At 36.7% G+C, this 21186-nt stretch overlaps 1 protein-coding gene across 1 annotated transcript; it reads left to right on the top strand.

The window, feature by feature from the left end:
- Positions 1 to 508: 508 nt before the first annotated feature.
- On the top strand, positions 509 to 20861 carry LOC110456532 (phospholipid phosphatase 3-like). Its single transcript, XM_021507323.1, has 6 exons — positions 509 to 981; positions 12482 to 12645; positions 16018 to 16304; positions 17384 to 17441; positions 19527 to 19703; positions 19933 to 20861. Exons 1-6 carry the CDS (start codon positions 933 to 935, stop codon positions 20137 to 20139), a joined length of 942 nt encoding a protein of 313 aa, XP_021362998.1. The 5' UTR covers positions 509 to 932; the 3' UTR covers positions 20140 to 20861.
- Positions 20862 to 21186: the final 325 nt, after the last annotated feature.

Here is a 21186-nt window from a genome sequence, read left to right as displayed (position 1 = left end):
AATAAAAAATCTTGAGTCAGTGTGAAATGAGTAACCTGGTGTAAATTGACCTGAAAACTCTGTCCTATTACTGACCGCACGTGGACCTGTGACTAGGCGGGTGGATAAGTGAATATAGGGTGGGGCTATGACTGGGTTGGCGGGGATGTTATTATGGCGGAAACGGTTAAGCATTGGTGTCATATTCGGTAAATTAAACCAACCGACACTCCGATAATTTATTCCACTTGTGGTTATGACTGGTTGGGTAGGGTGTCACTACGCCGACAGTTACACCTCCCCGGTGTCCGCTACCACTCCGATATTCTGTCGTTCTATGAAGACCGAGTTATCCTCTATAGTCGTTCTAACCGTAAACATGTTTATGGCTCGTCTAGTTTTAAGTTATCATATGCAGGTAAACTTGAATTTTAACTTTGTAAAGAATTAAACACTTCATAAAGGTGTTCTAGGTACTTGAGCACATAAAAGAACATATTAATCCTACCCGTGACAAAAGAGGCCTACGAAGGGATATTTTCACAATGTATACTTTTAATTGTCCTATAATCCACGAAAACTTGTAATATTCGTATAGTTTTTCACTCATTTTGAGGAAATTGAACGGATAATCTTGTACTCATTTTGAATAGCTTAATTTTGATAAAAAATAGTTATATTTTGTGGTTTTTAAATTCTGTTTGGATCCCATTTTACATCTGACAGTAAAGAGAATAGCGGAGAATGCCTCACAATATGGTCTACCTGTGTATCAGGCATACAGGATTAGCGAACACCTGAGAACAGGTAAAAACGGAAGTCAGTAGGCTACCTGAATGTCCTGTGCCTGGTGGGCCTTAAGTCAGTGTCGTCTGCAATCATCAACACCTGTGTATCTACTTAAGTCTACCCGAATATTTCGTAATTAGTGCGTTGTTTTGTTAATTGGAACAATGAAGACTGGTTGGAAAGTTGTCGCTGACATATTCGTTTATTTGGCAGGTAAGTCTTTATATATAGTATAGTCCAAATTATTAGAGATTCGTATGCCATTGTACAGGTATGAAAAAATGATGCTATTACATATTAACAATATGAAATATCAAAATGTAAACAAATAACATATTTCATTATGCTGATCTTACACTGACAGATGTTGGTTTGTCCCTCTTTTACAGGAACCTCCACCCCCACCCATATCCTCGTGTCATAACGTGCATACTATTTTACCAAGGAGTTCACCTGGTGTCATCTGAAATCATATCTGATGGCGAAATTTGTTATATTTCAAAGTCCCGCCTTAGGCACGACTATTACGAGATGTGGTAATTTGACAAACTACAAATCTCTACGATACTGAAGCTAGTGAACCCGTGTATAGTATGTACATATATAGTAGGTCGACAGTAGGTCTCTCGCCGTTTATGATATAAGTTTACAGGTATGAACACTACAAAGTTGACCAACACTAATTACTCAACATAACACAATAGGAATGTGTACGAGCAGACGAACGCTGGGGATGATTTATCACACTGTCTACGTTTTATTGACGTCATTAATTAATTATGCATGTTGTACATATGAAAGAGGACATATTCAAACCTTGATTTCACTTTTTTTTTAATCTTAAAGCACAGCGTAGCTTAATATAGCAATAGTTGTTTTTTAGTAGACGCTATTAATAAGTTCGTTAAACAACATTTGTGCTCACTATATTTCCAAGGAAAGCTTTATTGTGTTCCAAATGAACTTTACAAAGTCAATAATGATGTATCTGTAGATATTATCAGCTATTATTATATGGCTGGTGCTAATTCCCAGCCCTAATTGGAGGAGTGACGTCACGTGACGAGTCTGTAGATATGTTACAGACCTCGTTCTATAAACAGAAAAGTGTTACAGACCTCGACCTAGAAATAGAAAAGTGTTACAGATCACTACTAAAAATAGGCCGAGGTAATTTCCCAGCCAGTCTGTAAATCTGTTACCATTCACAATACTGAATTCAAATATAAATGAATTATCTCATCAACTTCTGAACTATGTTAATATTGATGATGTCAATTGTTCAAATAATATTTACTTGAAATCAAATATCACATGAATTGAATCTGAAATTCAATTTTTGTGTATGTTATTTTGTATTTAAAGTCCTGCACTCTGTGATTCCAAAATGGTCCATGCCATCCATGTGCATTAGCCATGAAAAATTATTAATCTTATCGTAAAATGTCATCTGATAAAACAATTGTTGACTTCAGTTTCGGTCTATCCCTGATTTACGGACCTGGTCTGAACAATATTCACCTCGGCCTTCGGTCTCTGTGAATATTGTTCAGACCAGTTTCATAAATCAGGGATAGACCTCACCTGAAGTCCATAATTGTATATTATTAACCCAGGTAACCCCTACCTTTATCACCAAATATCAACCTAGGTAATACTATATAGGGTTCAGCTTATTTCGTTTCATGTAAAGGATATACTAAGTATACGTCACCTATATTGTAAAATTCGGATATCCTCTAATCCTTGACATTTATAACCTAGTTGTACTCTGATCTTAACATCTATTTGATAAACTTGATATATCCAAATGTATCCAAATATTAACCCAGATGTATCCATTCTACCCAAGCCCATGCAGTATCACTAGCTAAAAAAACTCGGCCTATATCGAATTATTTACAACTAGTCGGTGAGATCGAGGCTACATTGTACCAGACATAACAGTGAAAAAGATGTATGATATTCGGACTACCCGACAACTGTCAAGGTTGTCTAGGTTGTTTAGAAGGATAGATGGTATTCGGCTATACAATGGCCAGACAGTAAGCGAGTTATACGATCGGCCGATACGATCGCTGTAACAGTCTAACCAACAAAGTGTATAGAGTGTGAAGATTGACCATGACATGGCTGGAGGGGTGTGACCATTCATCAATGCGTCTGTCCCCGAGTACTATACAGTACATACCGAGCTTCTACAGCTCTCAACTGAATAGTGCGTGTTTCCGTTATAACGTGTGAATGCCTCTGTATATTGGAGCTTGTAGCACTCTGTCGTGATATTGATACAACATTTACATGAATATGCAACATACACCGACTGTCATCCCTGTAATTACAACCCTCTCTACCCGTACGTGATGTATCTCCGGTTAAAACGCAATAGCTGTTGATGTGAACGTCTGATGAATTTGTACACAAAATTAGTTTCTTCTGCCGTACTGAGAAGACTTTCCCCTGTTTATATGAGTGAACATATGTTATGTAGAGAAAACCACCGGCCTTAAGGTTTTTATAAAGATTCTAGTCTCCATGTATGTCCTGGAACGTGTGTATTCTTAAACAATAATTTAATATATATGCAGACCGATTGTAATCACTCTGGGCTGTAAGAGCTGTCGACAGGTCTAGTAAGCCTGTATGTAAACAACATTTAATATTAAATATCTGTACGACTGTGCTTTTGGTTTTGATCCGTACGGTTTGTGACAAGACGGGGATGGTTCTTTTTATCAGAGATCTTTATTGTGTAAAACATTGCATATGCGGCTCTGCCTCTATGCACGCTATCACTGGAATCTCATTTGCAGAAATGTTTGTAACGAATAAAGTAAAGTAGATATCGAGGGATTTAATAAAGATTGCCTTATTATGCATGTTACCATAGGAAGGTTGTTACGACTGTTTTCGATGAAAATATAGCTTTATTTATAACATGTATTCTCGAGTTCGATTTATTTCTAAAATAGGCATAACACATGAATAAAATCGCCAGAAATAAAAAAAAAAATAATAAAAAAAACCTGCGGAGTTCAGAAGTAGACAGTGTAGCGACCCGGTAGCGACCCGGTATAGGTCGTCCTAGACATTCCTTTACAGATCAGTGATTCTACGTACATATGTAACCTTTGTGTGACACCAGCTATCATTACCTTATTTGTGTACGTAACAATGCGTGTATATAGTTTGTGGAGGTAGCTAAGCGTGTTAGTATGCAAATTCGTCATCATCTGCATATGATGACAATTCCTGTTTGTTCCCCGGTTGTTTTTCCCTTACAAAGGAGAGACACAAACAGTTCCGATTGGGAAACACATCACGTGTGATAGTTGTAGGGCTATCTTTAGGCTTTGGAAATGGAAATATTACACAATTTTCCACTTATTTTAGTTCAAAAGATGGTGATATTAGCTTTTGAGGGTCGAAATATTCTATTAACAAAATTGTTTTTGAAAAAACTGTAGTTGTCATTTTCTATTCATAAAACAGCAACATATCTAGAACTGCTGTATGGCGGCTTCACTAGTTTCATCTACAATCAGACTTTGGTATCGGGCCTCAAAACGGACGTTCACGGAGCCCCTTCCAAGGCCATTTTCACCTCAATTGTTCCCCCTATCTCACATACACGATTTAAGAAAAGTTGAAAAATAGTGTTGATTTGTGCTCGATGTTGTGGTTTATGCAAATTTCTAAACCAAACATGACCCTCATACGACCAAAAACGACCCTCATACGACCAAAAACGACTGAACACGACACTGATACGACTGTCATAAGATATTAATACGATACAACGCGATTTAACCTCATTTAAAAAGGACCCCAATACGACTGTCATACGACCAAACACGATTGTCATACGACTTAACACGAATCAACACGACCCCAATACGACTGTCATACGACGCCCATACGACTACAAAAATAAAAACGATCTCCATACGACTGAGCAAGACCTTCATACGACATATTTTTGTTTATTTTGGTCACGTGGGTCATGATGACTAGATGTCGATTTCAGTTGTTGTAACCGGACCCAAACCAACCAAGAAATGCAGACCAAATAATAAGAAAAAAACATCAATTTCATCCATCAACCCCAGTGACGTAGAGCGAAGGCATCATCTCCTATAATTGCGAATGGCAGTGGTTGATCATCGTTTGGAAGAGGTTGAGGTTCTGGAAGACCTGCAGTGCCTTGATCCAGTGCCTGATAGATGTCGCAGTCCTTGAAGTCACCACCATCTTAGCAACTACCATTTGTCCCAATGTCAACATACAGAAACTTATATGCAGCGTCAACTATTTCGAGGAGTATGATAGAGTAGAAACCCTTATAGTTATAATAGAAAGAGTCTGAATTTCGTGGACATTTTATAGCTACATGTTTTCCATCTATTGCACCAAGAGAGTTATGAAAGTTCCATCTCGTTGAAAACTCATCAGCCACCTCCTTCCAAGCCTCTGGATTTTTTGGTGTCGGCATGACCTCTTCTGTGTACTCTTGTGCAATAGCCTCACACGTTTCGTAGATATTCGTAGAGATGGTATTAGCAGCCACTCTAAAACCACATTGAAGTGATCAGTAGGAGTCTACAGTGGCCATAAACGCCGTGGTATAGCTAGGCGAAGCCCAGGCTCGAGGGCTTTTATCCGGAAGGTGTCCTCCTTTTCAATACGAGGACCAACGCGTTCTACTAGCTCCATGAACACCTCCGGGGTGACACGCAAGAAGTTGATAAATGTATTCACATCTTCACGATACAGTTATTGCATAAGGTGTTCATACTGCCCATAAAGAGGTTTCCTCAACAACCATGGTCGAACCCAGAATCTCTTCCTGTTCCTCACTCTGTGACGCCTACGCTACCTCCTACCCCTCACCATCAAAGTCATAGCTACCGGAAGTACTTCCTCCTCCTCCAAAGCTGCTTATTGCGGGTCTTGATCGTTGTTGAACATGGCGAAGACTGACACAGAAATGTTGTTGCAATGCAGCTTATATACTACATGACCCACGTGACAAAAATAAACAATAATATGTCGTATGAAGGTCTTGCTCAGTCGTATGGAGATCGAAATGATTCGTGTTTAATCGTATGGCGGTCGTGTTGATTCGGGTTAAGTCGTATGGCGGTCGTGTTGATTCGGGTTAAGTCGTATGGCGGTCGTGTTGATTCGGGTTAAGTCGTATGACAGTCGTGTTTGGTCGTATGACAGTCGTATTGGGGTCGTGTTAAATGACGTTAGATCGTGTTGTTGTATCGTATGAATATCTTATGACGGTCGTATGAGTGTCGTGTTCAGTCGTATGAAGGTCGTATGAGGGTCATGTTTGGTTAAGAAATTTGCATAAACCTCAAAGTCGAGCACGAATCAACACGATTTTTCAAGTTTTCTTAAATCGTGTATGTGAGATAGGGGCTAAATTATTTTATTTCAAATTTTTGCACATTAAAAGAAATTCAAAACATAGAATAAAGAGGATTTGAAAACAAGCTTAGAGCTTATACTAATTCCTCTCCTCTATTGGACATTACGGCACATGGACATTTGTACATAATAATGATGACACATGGACATAACGGTAACGAGCTATGTAGAAGTAATCATTTAAGGAGTCTATATAGCACATCGGTTGTAATAGAGTTAATTATTGGTTCATTGAATAGAAGCAAAGAAGATAAAAAAAATAACAAAACTAAACTTAAAACTGTGTGTAACCTCTGTAGTGTAAAAACATATGCCTATTATTAAAGTAAAAATATATATTCAGATCTTTTGTTTTTGATGATAAAGTCGCGTACGGCAAGAATTAATTTCTTAAAACCCAAACACATGTTTCTGTTGCATGTTTTATATTTAGGGTATCTTTGTCAATTGCCGTCTGCCATATATTCTTACAATGACTGAGTCCGGCAATCGTAAATTCGCATTGTGAGATTTGTCGAAAATATCATATTTTAATACTCCCAGTGTGATTGGTGTGAACTTCTGGAGATGTGATTGGAATGTTAACCTCAGGAGAGCTGACCGGAATGTTAAATTAAGGAGAGGTGACCGGAATGTTAAATTAAGGAGAGGTGACCGGAATGTTAAATTAAAGAGAGGTGACCGGAATGTTAAATTAAAGAGAGGTGGCCGGAATGTTAATTTAAGGAGATGTGACCGGATTTTAACTTAAGGAGATGTGACCGGATTTTAACTTAAGGAGATGTGACCGGAATGTTAACCTCAAGAGAGGTGACCGGAATGTTAACCTCTAGAGAGGTGACCGGAATGTTAACTTAAGGAGATGTGACCGGAATGTTAACCTCAAGAGAGGTGACAGGAATGCAATGTTTACCTTTCGTGCAGGTGCTTAACAGTCATCGAAATTTTTCAGTAACTCTGAACGAGGATTTAGCCTAACGCAGACAAGCAAACCTGACAGTCATAAGACAGGAGTCATTAATGTTTCATATAATGACGTGATAACTTTTACTCTATATTTAGTTTCGCTCTTTAAGTTTTTATAATGTCAAAACAGTAGTTGTTCATAATATGAGTCAGTATATACATAAGTAATTAACCAATATTTCTATGAGGGACGTTCAATCGATAAATTAGCATTGCAAATTAAACGGAAAGGAAACATTTACAAAATCAATATTGTGCATTAGTAAACCCCGTGTCATCAGGTTCCTCTGTGGCATTCTATTCCTCGGAATATACTGTATTGTATTGAATTTTGCGGCGTACCCTGTAATCCGGTTTTTCCATGTGTGTGAGATTCATTGTATCTTTTTGAACGTTGCGTATTTAAAAACCAATTGTCTGATTATTCTGCGTTATTTACGTCTGTACATTGTGCAATACATATCACAATGAAGGTTTATATGCTTTTGTATCTCTGCTTCGGTGCACTCCTTTAGAAAACAAACTGTTAAGGAAAAGTATGGAGATCCTTTTGGCAATTATATTACAAAATTTGTTCTATACAAATGCCGAGTATTGGAATAACATAAGCATGACGGACTCGCACACGTACTTAAGTATGAATGAAATTATTATTCTAAAAGACACAACTTTAGTATAACACAAATACACGTCTAGTGAAATATTTTAGAATGAAACCAATAAAGTATATCCTTGAAAAATCCCCCCGGCTGCTATACGAATCGTTTATGAGTTGTTTGGACGTGTTAGAATATTATTAATTAACTATTGTGAGTATATTACTATGGAATATATCACGACATTCAGATGTATTCCTTTATCCAATACGTTTAAAGTGTTGTGATATATTCCATTATAATACATTCCCGACATTTAATGAGTATTTCATGGAACGCATTAACCCTCCACTATATCACGCAATAACGATCTGATCGATAACAGTCAGTCATGAACTGATCGATATCAATCAGTAACGATCTCCCGATAATAGTAACGATCTGATTGATAACAGTAACGATCTGATCGATAACAGTCAGTCACGACGTGATCGATAACAATCAGTAACGATCTGATTGATAACAGTAACGATCTGATCGATAACAGTCATTCACGACATGATCGAGAACAGTCAGTAACTATCTGATTGATAACATTCACGACCTGATCGATAACAGTAACGATCTGATTGATAACAGTAACGATCTGATCTATAACAGTCACAATCTGATTGATAACAGACACGACATGATCGATAACAGTCGGTAACGATCTGATCGATAACAGTCAGTAACGATCTGATTGATAACAGTCAGTAACGATCTGATCGATAACAGTCATTCACGGCATGATCGAGAACAGTCAGTAACTATCTGATTGATAACATTCACGACCTGATCGATAACAGTAACGATCTGATTGATAACAGTAACGATCTGATCTATAACAGTCACGATCTGATTGATAACAGACACGACATGATCGATAACAGTCGGTAACGATCTGATCGATAACAGTCAGTAACTATCTGATCGATGACAGTCAGTAACGATATGATTGATAACAGTCAGTAACGATATGATTAATAACAGTCACGACGTGATCGATAACAGTCAGTCACGATATGATCGATAACAGTAACGATCTGATCGATAACAGTCACGATCTGAACGATAACAGTCAGTAACTATCTGATCGATGACAGTCAGTAACGATATGATTGATAACAGTCACGACGTGATTGATAACAATCAGTAACGATCTGATCGATAACAATCTGTAACGATCTGATCGATGACAGTCAGTAACGATCTGATCGATAACAATCTGTAACGATCTGATCGATGACAGTCAGTAACGATATGATTGATAACAATCAGTAACGATATGATTGATACCAGTCAGTAACGATCTGATCGATAACAGTCATTCACGACATGATCGAGAACAGGCAGTAACTATCTGATTGATAACATTCACGACCTGATCGATAACAGTAACGATCTGATTGATAACAGTCAGAAACGATATGATTGATAACAGTCAGTAACGATCTGACTGTTATCAATCAGATCGTTACTAACTGTTATCAATCAGATCGTTACTGTTATCGATCAGGTCGTGAATGTTATCAATCAGATAGTTACTGACTGTTCTCGATCATGCCGTGAATGACTGTTATCGATCAGATCGTTACCGATTGTTATCGATCATGTCGTGTCTGTTATCAATCAGATCGTGACTGTTATCGATCACGTCGTGACTGTTATCAATCAGATCGTAACTGACTGTCCTCCATCAGATCGTTACTGATTGTTATCGATCACGTCGTGACTGTTATCAATCAGATCGTAACTGACTGTCCTCCATCAGATCGTTACTGATTGTTATCGATCACGTCGTGACTGTTATCAATCAGATCGTAACTGACTGTCATCGATCAGATCGTTACTGACTGTTATCGATCATATCGTTACTGATTGATAACAATCAGTAACGATATGATTGATACCAGTCAGTAACGATCTGATCGATAACAGTCACGATCTGATCGATAACAGTCAGTAACTATCTGATCGATGACCGTCAATAACGATATGATCGATAACAGTCAATAACGATATGATCGATAACAGTAATCTGATCGATAACAATCAGTAACGATCTGATTGATAACAGTAACGATCTGATCTATAACAGTCACGATCTGATTGATAACAGACACGACATGATCGATAACAGTCGGTAACGATCTGATTGATAACAGTCAGTCACGATATGATCGATAACAGTCAGTAACGATATGATTGATAACAATCAGTAACGATATGATTGATAACAGTCACGACGTGATTGATAACAATCAGTAACGATCTGATCGATAACAGTCACGATCTGAACGATAACAGTCAATAACTATCTGATCGATGACAGTCAGTAACGATATGATTGATAACAGTCACGACGTGATTGATAACAATCAGTAACGATCTGATCGATAACAGTCACGATCTGAACGATAACAGTCAGTAACTATCTGATCGATGACAGTCAATAACGATATGATCGATAACAGTCAATAACGATATGATCGATAACAGTAACTCACGATATGATCGATAAAAGTCAGTAACGATCTGATCGGACATTTTCCCCGTCGTACCTGTGAGCTTTGGAGAGTTGCACGTATATCTAAGGGACAGACAGATGTTAGGGCTGGTCCTCTTAGACCGGACAAGATAATCAATGTTTTTCTTTCTCTTACGGATTTCACGAAGTCAGCAAGTCTAGAGAGTCCCACATATCGAGCCTCAGTCTAGTTTCCGGCTATATTGGTTTTGATCACTGGCCTTTTGAATCCTTTTCATGACAAAACATATGATTACTTTTCTTTACGACTAACATATAACGCTCGGGTAAACGTGTGGTATTACAGGCTTTATATCATACAATTGTATTACAAACATCACATACAGAACACATTAATGTACTAAACATTATAGCCATACACATCTAACATTATCCATTTTAGCAAAACGGATCAACGAGGTTCAACTGCCTGTCCGCAGGCCAAACTTATAAAAGAGATCATAGAAACTATTTTGCCCTCATCATACAAAGTTTGAACAAGAAAACCTGGTTAAAAAGATAATATTTAAATTTGATAGAGATAAAATCTACAGATAAGGTGTCAAGTTAACTTTAAAAAGATGGGTTTATATATTACGAGCAGAAGACACGGTGTGCTGTTTATTTTAAGTTTTTGTCAGACTACGTGAATTATTTATTGCGTATTTAAGTCCTGGAGTGAACATGCACATTGAATAAACTTTTGTGAGAATTACCTGTACGCAGCGATGCAGAAAATGCTATGTAACACAACATTGTCTGTTTACTATGGTAGGCTATTTCTGCCATCAAGTTAGATTTAAGTCACGTTCAGGTAATACCACTTATTGCAATTAGTATTAAAAGGCGTGTTATTTGATTTCATTTCCAAGGTTTTAAGAAAATCTGTATCAAATTGTCATGGTATATAATTTACGACAGATGATAATTAAATTCTCACTGATCTTTAATTTTATCTATCGTGATGATTATCGTACCATGTCGACAAACATTGTGAAAAATGTCGCACCAATACACTCAAATAACACGACTTGTCACAAGAACTACATCAATAGGTCGTGTTACCGCAACGTGACATAAAGTAACTGGATGGCAGATATGTGCCACCATAGCTGATAACTTCTCAAACACAAAGGTACACGTATGATCAGCCATGTGAAAGTCAGCATGACTGCCTACATACCTTAGATGTGCAAAAAGAACAAGTACAGCATCGTGTCTTTATGTTGTAAGGCAGGCAACTCGTCGTATCTATTTATAAACGTATTTCCTCCCGAGTGAATTCTTTTGTTGACAAATAGTTTCTCGTACAAAATAAACTAGCACGAATACCCACTTTTCTCTTGCGGGCATTTTTGTGTTCTAACCTTAGAAAAAGGTGATGCCCTGTTCCCATATAAACATGATCCAATGCGTTTAAGATTTTTAGCATTCCCTCTACTCTGCCACTCCCCGTTGTCCGCGTCCTATTTTACATATTATCCTTGCAAAATTAAGACATCTGACAGAGACTGTAGTAATCGGTCTACGAAATAAGACCAATACGTTGCTTCCTAGTAATACAGAACACTTGGTAGGCCATATTTACAATGTTCACCCTGATGTGTGATGCTGAGTACTGGGCAACGAAAAATTGGACAGTTCCTCTTCATTCCGAAAAAGTATTGTTCGACTTTACTTTGCTAAAATCAGTGTAGCATTCCTTTATGATTGATAGGAGGCAGTATTGATAGTGTTCAGGCAGCTGGTGATAGGTGTATTTGGTGTTGTCATACGCCGACCGTATGGTCACAGAATAAAACAATCGCCAGTCTTCACATACTTTATAAGAAAACATCAGTCATACGGCAATGTTCACTTATACTGACTAACGGGGGAAATGTGGTATAGTTCTTCCAGCTTTGCTGGAGAAATTTGTTTTTGAAATATGAAAACATGCAATGTACACGAAAATATGACCCTATTCATTGCATATATATACAATTGTTTTGCGAATGTACGCATTTGTTTCTCTCGAATAAACACCAAATGATTTGCAAATGTACATTTATTCGCAATATTTTGTATGTAGATTTCATTTGGCAGACATAGGCATCCGTAATTTTCTACCTGGTATGCAAAGAATCCCTTATTATCATTTCAGTATCGGCCTTCACCTTTATGCTGGTGTTTGATAAGATACCGATGATTCGGCCGTTTGAACGAGGTTTCTACTGTGACGACCAAAGCATCATGTATCCTATAGTAGAGGAATCCATTGATGACGGAACCATCATCGCCATGTCCCTCCTCATCTTCCCAGCAGCCGTGAGTAGGTCCTGGGGTGTGATACTGGACATTAACATGCACAGCTAGCTGTACATGCTTCTTTATTCAACCTTCACTGGTAAACCGGTTGTAATTGTGACCACTCTTAATACACTTGGAATGATCATCAGTTTAGTATGAATATTTAATACCAAGTTTGTTTTGAATTTAAACAGTACCTGTAAACTTATGTTGCGAGCTTTCGAAAATGTCTACGTCTTTTGTCAGGGAAAGAGTGCAAATAGCCAGTATCCCGACTCTAAACCGTTGAAAACAACTCACTAAGTCACAATGTGCCGAGTCAGAAAAGTCAGTTGTCAGAACATATCGAGACATTTCGCCAAATAGCACTCTTATACTGATTGCAGTCCGGGGGGCGGGTAATTCCCTCCTAACCAAGGTGGAGTCCTGAATTGTCCTCACATTCCAGTGGTGATCCCTTTGAAACACTTCAGGGTCATTGATGTGGGTGTGTGTGTTACCATGCTCTGTAATGCCTGATTTATTGTATTGTTTCTCTGGCCACTTTCCTCAGATAAATATTTACATGTCTCTCATCTACTCACTAAGCCACAATTTGCCGAATCAGTGAAGTCAGCTGACAAGTATCATAGATAACTCCCCTAATAGCACTGTAATACTGCAGACAGTAAGGGGGCAGGTAACATGTTTACCTATTCCGCTCCTTAGTGGATGTTAAAATGGGGTCAGAAAGATGACTCAGCTGTTGGCCCCCTTCGTCTCTGTTCTTCGACCCCTTCTCCTCTAACCAAGATGGATCCTTTCATTTTCCTGACTTTTCAGTTGTCCAATCTTTCAAGCACTTTCGATTTGTTCCAGTCTCTTTGATGTGGTTGTGTGTGTTACCATGCTCTGTAATGACTGATTTATTGTATTGTTTCTCCAATGTCTTTCTATATTTCTACTGTAGACTCGCTGTTTTATGGCTTCAATGTCTTTCTGATGTTCCTTTAGGCGTGCCCCAAATGATGGGCTAGTTTCCCCGATGTATGTTAGGTTGCAGCTTTTACATTACATTAAGTAAACCGCCATGATCTTGTTTTCTTTCGGCAATTTGTCTTACGAATAAACTAAAATCTGTTTGATGTTGTTGTGTTGTCGCACGGGCGTGCTGATATGTTATTTGCGCAACACTCTTGGAAGCGCATCAGACACCCCTTTTATAGTGACCATGACGTTAGTTTTTTTTCTCAGTTAGTGTGTGTACGTTTGTGTGTATTTTGGCGATTCCCATTGCTTTTATTTTCTATTTATTTTTCACCTTTCCTGTTTGAGTCATGGAAATGGTCCTGGTTTTTTGTGACAATGTCGTAGACTCTGTGGTGTAGGGTTTACCCTTACCATACTGATATATGGCCTTTGGTAACTACTGAGTTTTACGTTATTGCTATTGTTCGGGTTTTTAATTAGTTTCTAATCTTTTTCTTTCTCGTTTGGGATATATTTAATGGATCTTAGCCTTAGTCCACTTGGAATTCATGTGTGTTTCTTCTTGATGATGTTTCTATTTTGACAGACATCTGTATATCTTTTTGAAATGTAAACTGCATTAAATAGTTTACATTTGTGTCTTTGTCGCCGAAATCCCCTTTCTTTATCTCTTATATCATTTTAATCTACACAAAGTTGCCTTAAATATTTCATTTTCTTGGTTGTGGCTTTGATATCGGTGAAACTTACGGAATTGAGCTATTATACAAATTGATCGCTCTTGCTGAGTGGGTTCTTGTGTTTCAGATCACGAACCGTATTCAATTCACTGTTCACCTGCGTAAGCATGGATTCTGTTCCCAACCCCACTTTCTTGTTACTTTCAGAAGTCGTATGACACTGTTACTCGGCTGGAAGTCTCTCCAAACTTCTTCATTGCTTCAGTAATACGGAGCCTGATATGATATGTGATATATTTCTGGGTGTGGTATCTAATGCAGGCGTGTCAGTTCCTTGCCATCGTTCAAACGAAAGGTATGGTTATTGCCACAAAACAGAAACTTAACAGAATAGAAGATGCTCTAAGCCTAATATTAGATCAGGAATGTATTGAACAAGTAAAGAGGGAAAACTTTTTTGGTGTAAAAATTGACAACAGTTTATCTTGGTTAGATCACATAGCATCTGTTGTTTCAAAGATTAACAGTGGTTTGGGTTTACTTCGACGCATCCGTCAATATTTACCACTTTCAGCTAGACTTAAATTTTTTCATGCATGTATTTTTCCCCACTTCATGTACAGTAGCACAGTATGGAGCGGATGCTCTTTAAATCTTCTACAAAAACTGTCAAAAGCGCAGAAACAAGCTGCAAGATTACTGTTGGATGCTCCATTTGATACACCATCAGTAGAAATGTTTTCTTCATTAGGGTGGTTACCAATTGGCGAATATTTGAAATTCAAAAGAGGTGTTATGGTGTACAAATGTATAAATAATCTAGTTCCAGGATATCTTTCTAATCAATTTAATTTGTCTAACAACAGATATACTAGATCAGCATCCCAAAACTCTGTCAAGGTACCCAAACACCGTACCACATTTTATTCCAAACACTTTTTGGTACAAGGGAGCCAGATTTGGAATAATTTACCGGTTGAAGTAAGACTCTCTTCCTCCTTGACAAAACTCAAACAAAATATGATTGGTAACATTAAGAATGCGGTTTAATTGTCTTTTATTTTTACTATTATACTTTTTAGATACAGCTTTGATTTGTTATATTTTTGCTATATTAGCGTGTATTCTGTCAATTTTTAGCTTTTGCTACATTAGCATATATGTAAATGAGACAATTTGTCTTTTAATGAAAACCATAATGAGTTAAGCACGAAATATATTTCGTGCTTCTGTGATAATTTTATTGTAATTGTATTGAACGACCGTTTAAATTATGAAATAACTGTGATATGAATTGCTCTTTTAGTAGACCAACAATTATTTTATGTACATTTATTTGCTGTGATACTACTTTGTCTTTTAACTAACCAATTTTACTAATAGAGGACCCTGTGGAAGATTAGCTTTGCTGAACAGGTTTGGATCCTCAATAACTAAAGTTTATTATTATTATTATTAACGTGGGCATACACGCATTAAAAGGGAAAAGATAACAGTTCCTATTAAGTAACTGGAACTTACTAGACGTTTTTAACTTTAATTGTATGTATCCCTTATACATCATCAGCACGTGCGTCTATTAATAGCGCCTTTTTAATTATATAAGGTTCACTTAGATGTTTCAACATCCTCATGTTGATCAGGGTATCAGAATAAGTTACACCATTTCAAATATCGCTCTTCATTGCAAGTTATGAATTCCAACGCTAATTATACATTTTTCCTTTCCTCTCTGCTCCAGGTTATCATTGTGGAGTTGTTTTATGCCTGTTACAACGGTTCTTGTTCAGACATAAGAGGGACGATGTGGGTATACATTAAAAACCTGTACAGAACCGTCGGCTCGTACCTGTTTGGCGGCACAGCTACCATTCTTGTTGTAGAAACACTTAAACTTTTCTTTGGACGTCTCCGACCCAATTTTATTGCGATGTGCAGACCTAACTTCACAGCTATCGACTGTACACAAGGATTTATAAGAGAATTCCACTGCAACGAAACAGACGAAGAAGTTTTAGCTGATCTAAGGTAATGGAGTTGTGATGTACCGTTACGGAAAAGATGTCATACAATTTATTCGAAATGTAAAATATATTTATTTATTACATCTTTTCCAGTGAAATATCGGATTCTATCAACTTGATAAAACTGATATCTTTCACACTGTGACAAATATCAAAAGTGATATTTTCACAGTGTGACACTATCACTTTTTGATATTGACCAATCATAACGGTATCTTCTATTCGCTGCATTCAAAGGCAACGATTTTTTGTTCAGATTCAAATGTAGCGAAGGTAGAATAAGTGGTTGTTATTGTAAATGATTAAGCATTTACATAAATATACAAATTATAACATTTCCATAAGCAATCGTACCAGAAAATAGCAGAAAACGTCGGAATTGCGTTGAGTATCCCATTCAAAATGGCGCGCAGCCTTGTTGTCAAGTGTTACGTCATTAGAATATGGCGCTAATTATTACGCATCTGATTCCCTCCCTTTTTTAATGCATTACATTTTTCATGTTTTATGGTTTAAAAATGTAATATATAGAAAATGTAATGGTGTCTTCAGTAATGTCACATATATTCCTCTCGTGTGGCTAATATTTTGATATTTTTCACTCGTGCTGCGCACTCGTGTAAAAATATCAAAATATTAGCCACACTCGTGAAATATATTTGTTAATACTGAAGACACCATTGAATATCCTCTATATATATTAATATAAATTATAGAATAATATATTAAAACTATTAAAAAGAAGGTATATATATATATAATTGGGAAAATATCACACGGTTTATCATTTGATAACCTTTATATATTTTGAATGCATTCTCTTTGAATTATTACTTAAACAGTTGCTTACTAGTCATTGATCCATGTCAGGTTGAAATAAACATCCTGTATGATACAAGGTTCTGTATCATCAAACCTCGACATTCTATAGTTATCAGCATAGGAATAGTAGAGTTAAAAGATGCATGAATATTTGTCTATGAGTTCAAATGATGATGGTTCAAAATGGATCAACCAGAACAGATGCCTTCTAATGATGTAAACTTGTATTACTGGTATAACTTGACATATATCTGTTCTTAGGAAATCATTTCCATCAGGACATTCAGCAGCTGCAGCCTATGGCATGCTATTTTTAGCGGTACGTATTACTAAACCAGTTACACCAGTGTTGCGTTATTACGTACTTTGCAGGGACAACTACGTTTTGTTTGAAAACAGCCAAGCTTCATTTTGATGAATTTGTTTATCCTGTTAGCCATACGGCTTATACAGTAAAGCTATGCATTGCATAATTGTTGCACTATTGAACCTAGATAACTTACAAGAGGATTTTAATTTACCTGTGTCAATGACACAAATCTTCCAGGTAAATCAGCTCCCCACTACAAAGTACTACAATGACTCGTTTGAGAGGATATATGTCAGATACGTATATAATCTAGTGTATTACTAGGTTTCGTACATTCTTAAGAACTCGTTCCCTTCCAAAAGAGTCATTAAAGGATAAATCTAATAATGTCTGCTATGACCTTAACAACTTGAATGGTACCACCAATTAACGTCCTGATTATTTCTGTCGGAATGAGAGTTTGACTTAAATGTTTTCTTTTCCATTAACGATAGTAAAATGTTAGATTTGTGTACACCTTATTTAGAGCTACGACGGATGTACAATACCATTTTTCTTCACGGTGTTAATACGTCGCAGTCGATTTGATATTGATGTATTTAATCAGAGTATCGCGAGTCCCTTGATATATGTATCGATTATTGACAGATATATATAAACAAATCAGGGTTTCGAGAGATGGATGTTGAAAAAAAAATGGGCAAGTGTTATGGTCATGATGAAATATTGTTTCCATATGCCCATTCTTGAATGAGTTCATTAGTATACCTTTGGTTTCGTTGACACTACCCCATGGCTCACTTGGGGACGTGATATGACAAGGATATTGCGCTTATAATTCGGGTACACCTCGTCTTATTATGACTCCCCTTCGAATGAATGGAGACATATTGTATTACTACTGGTTCTTCTTCTGGTTCTTCTAATCTGACTTGTCCGTGCCATAACTTTAAACCGTTGAATATATCTTGATAAAACATGAGGTATGCCTGCATCACCCACAGAGAGTGTGCAGTGCACTAGGATAAGGTCATAGTTACCTTCACATCAGGGTAAAAATGTCAAATAAGTGCAACATTTTCAGTAAATTCTTGTCAGGCCCGTAAATTATATACCGTTACAGATATTTTGATCAAAATTAAAGTATACTTGCATCACACATATAAGGTGTGCAGTGCACTAGATTTAGGTATCGTGCCCCACTATATTCAGAGCTATGGCCCTTCGATTATTTATAATACCGAAGTTTGTCCACAGCATAGGTTCTAAACTGCATAAGTTCCATGTTATTTCACCTACGTTACCGTATCATGTAGCTTGGGAAGGTGAAATATCTTGCACTGAAATTAATTCTCGTTCCCAACTAAAAACAGAGTTGTGGCCCTTTGTTTATTTTTAATACCGAAGCTTGTCTGCAGCATAAGTTCAATGTTATTTCTCCTACGTTGACCAAACTTGCTATAAAAATAACGAGCCAATAGAGGAACCAGATTGTAATCAGATGTGTGATAATGCCTATTTCTATATAAATGTAAATGTGTCTATAGTACCATAGCTGACAGAACTTAACCAAATTGTTAAGATAATTTAACATGAATCGGAATAATTTAAAAGTTTAATGGGTTAGAGTTTAAACACCTTAATCTTGATGTGACCTTTCTGTTCTTCCAAATATGCATATTGGCAAATAAGGGGAGACAAAAACAAATTTCTAGTTATACTTGTACTTTTTTAAGGGTATTCGTATTAATTTTCCTTTTGTCCGTATTTCGATTAAGTTTCATCGATATTGATTTTGATTTACGTCTTTTTTAAATTGGGGTATGTTTTGTGTTTTTGTGAATGATCTATATCTTATTAGAGGAACTATCATGCTATCTTAAATACTGGAAAAATTCCACAATTACGAAATATTTGAAAAGATTTTGATTTTGCTAAGAATTTAAGCCTTTCGCCATTGACAGATATACACGTAGATGTAAGAAAGACAACTCTGATTAGAGATAGTTATATTATGTGGAAGGTTAGAGGTATTTAACTTTAACGTTAGTGATTAGGTAAGATTTAGTGTCACTACAATTTTACTGATTTCAGGTGTACCTTCAATTCCGACTGCTCCTTAAATGGGTTCGTCTCCTCCGACCTCTCCTTCAGACCCTCGTCATCATATTGGGTGTGTTTATTTGTGCATCACGTCTCCAAGACTATCGTCATCATCCCGGTGACGTCATAGGCGGAGCTATTGTTGGGGCATTAGGGTGTCTTTTAACAGTAAGTATATAACCTAGAGTTGTTTTGAAAACCATAATGACATAATTTTTCAAATTATAGAGATTACTGAGAGATAATGTTATCCTTTTGTTGTTAGTTACTAGGAAAACAAGCCAAACATGGCAAACATCATTGTTTATTTTCTGTTAAACTACTGTAATCAACGTATCTGCGAACAACAAATTTTCTACGTAAAGATGTATCACTGCTTTTATTTCAATTCAAACAGGTCATTTTTCTTTCTGACAAAATGCATTATATGAATCGCTCCTACCTAAGAAAGATGGAAGAATTAAATAAGACACAAATGCAGATGGGACAGTATTATAAAGGAAACGACAATTTCGCGTTTAGAGACAGTGCATTCAGTATCAACATGAATCAACTTTCTGTGAAAAATGGACAAGATCGCCATAGTGAAACAGCCCTGCCATAGACCAAAATGCCGTCACCCTGGGACAGGCCTGTTACGGACATTACTTACTGAAAGTTGATACCCAAAACATTGCTTTATAAAATACCGTGTGAGATGTTTTATCCTGATGTTAAACTTTTAACAACCAAAGACTGTTCGGTAATACGAGCATGCAGTTTTGCTCCAAGTGCTTCAACTTCGTCCTAAATGTCTTCCTATGCAAATGTAAACACGTGAGACGTTTGTGACACCGAGTACATATGCGTATAATTAAACATCACATGACCATTGCTTACACAAACAGAAGAACAGCGTTATTCAAAACAAAAAATATTGTTCATGTCAGGTTGTCTTATACACTAAGGTATAGATACTAATCTATTCTATTATTATTTGACGTGGTATATGATATATTATCAGAATGCGTTTTATAAATTATGGCGGAACTCGAATCGGTATTTGAAAATGATGGCAAAATGATCAATTTTTGCTAAAGCGTTCTTCTGTGTTTTTCTCAGCTTTTTTCACTCGGTGTATATTTTACCATATCACATAAACAAATAATGATTATTTCGTTAATTGAAAGAAACCTACATAGCATGTATATATCCTTGTTAAAATGTATGTTAACATTCCGTAGCTGATACCTTTAAATAGTAAAAGCAATACATGCTGTACATAAAGAAGGTCCTCAAAACACAGTTTATATTATGTTAGCTCGCCAGGGGTAATGTTGTCTTTATAATGATNGGGGGGGTTAACTTAAAAACCACACTGTGGTAAATGAAACTGCACGCCATCTGTACGTGACAAGTTACGATGGTTACGACTTCATACAATTTCATATATTAAAAAAATATTATTGACCACTCTAAATCAAAACTGTTGTTACTGAAAAGTCGGTCGATTATTATAATTATTGGAGGGTAAATTATTATAACGATTGGATTGACAATTACTGAGTGATAGCGATTTCAATTATTAAGTTAAAATACTTGAAAACTATTTAGTAGCAATGGTTGTAATTATTTAGTAGCTATTTAGTGACAATGTCATTACTGGAGTGCC

This window comes from Mizuhopecten yessoensis, unplaced genomic scaffold, assembly GCF_002113885.1.
Source record: "Mizuhopecten yessoensis strain PY_sf001 unplaced genomic scaffold, ASM211388v2 scaffold8789, whole genome shotgun sequence".
Taxonomy (NCBI): Eukaryota; Metazoa; Mollusca; class Bivalvia; order Pectinida; family Pectinidae; genus Mizuhopecten; species Mizuhopecten yessoensis.
This window is presented reverse-complemented; position numbering and strand designations above follow the sequence as displayed.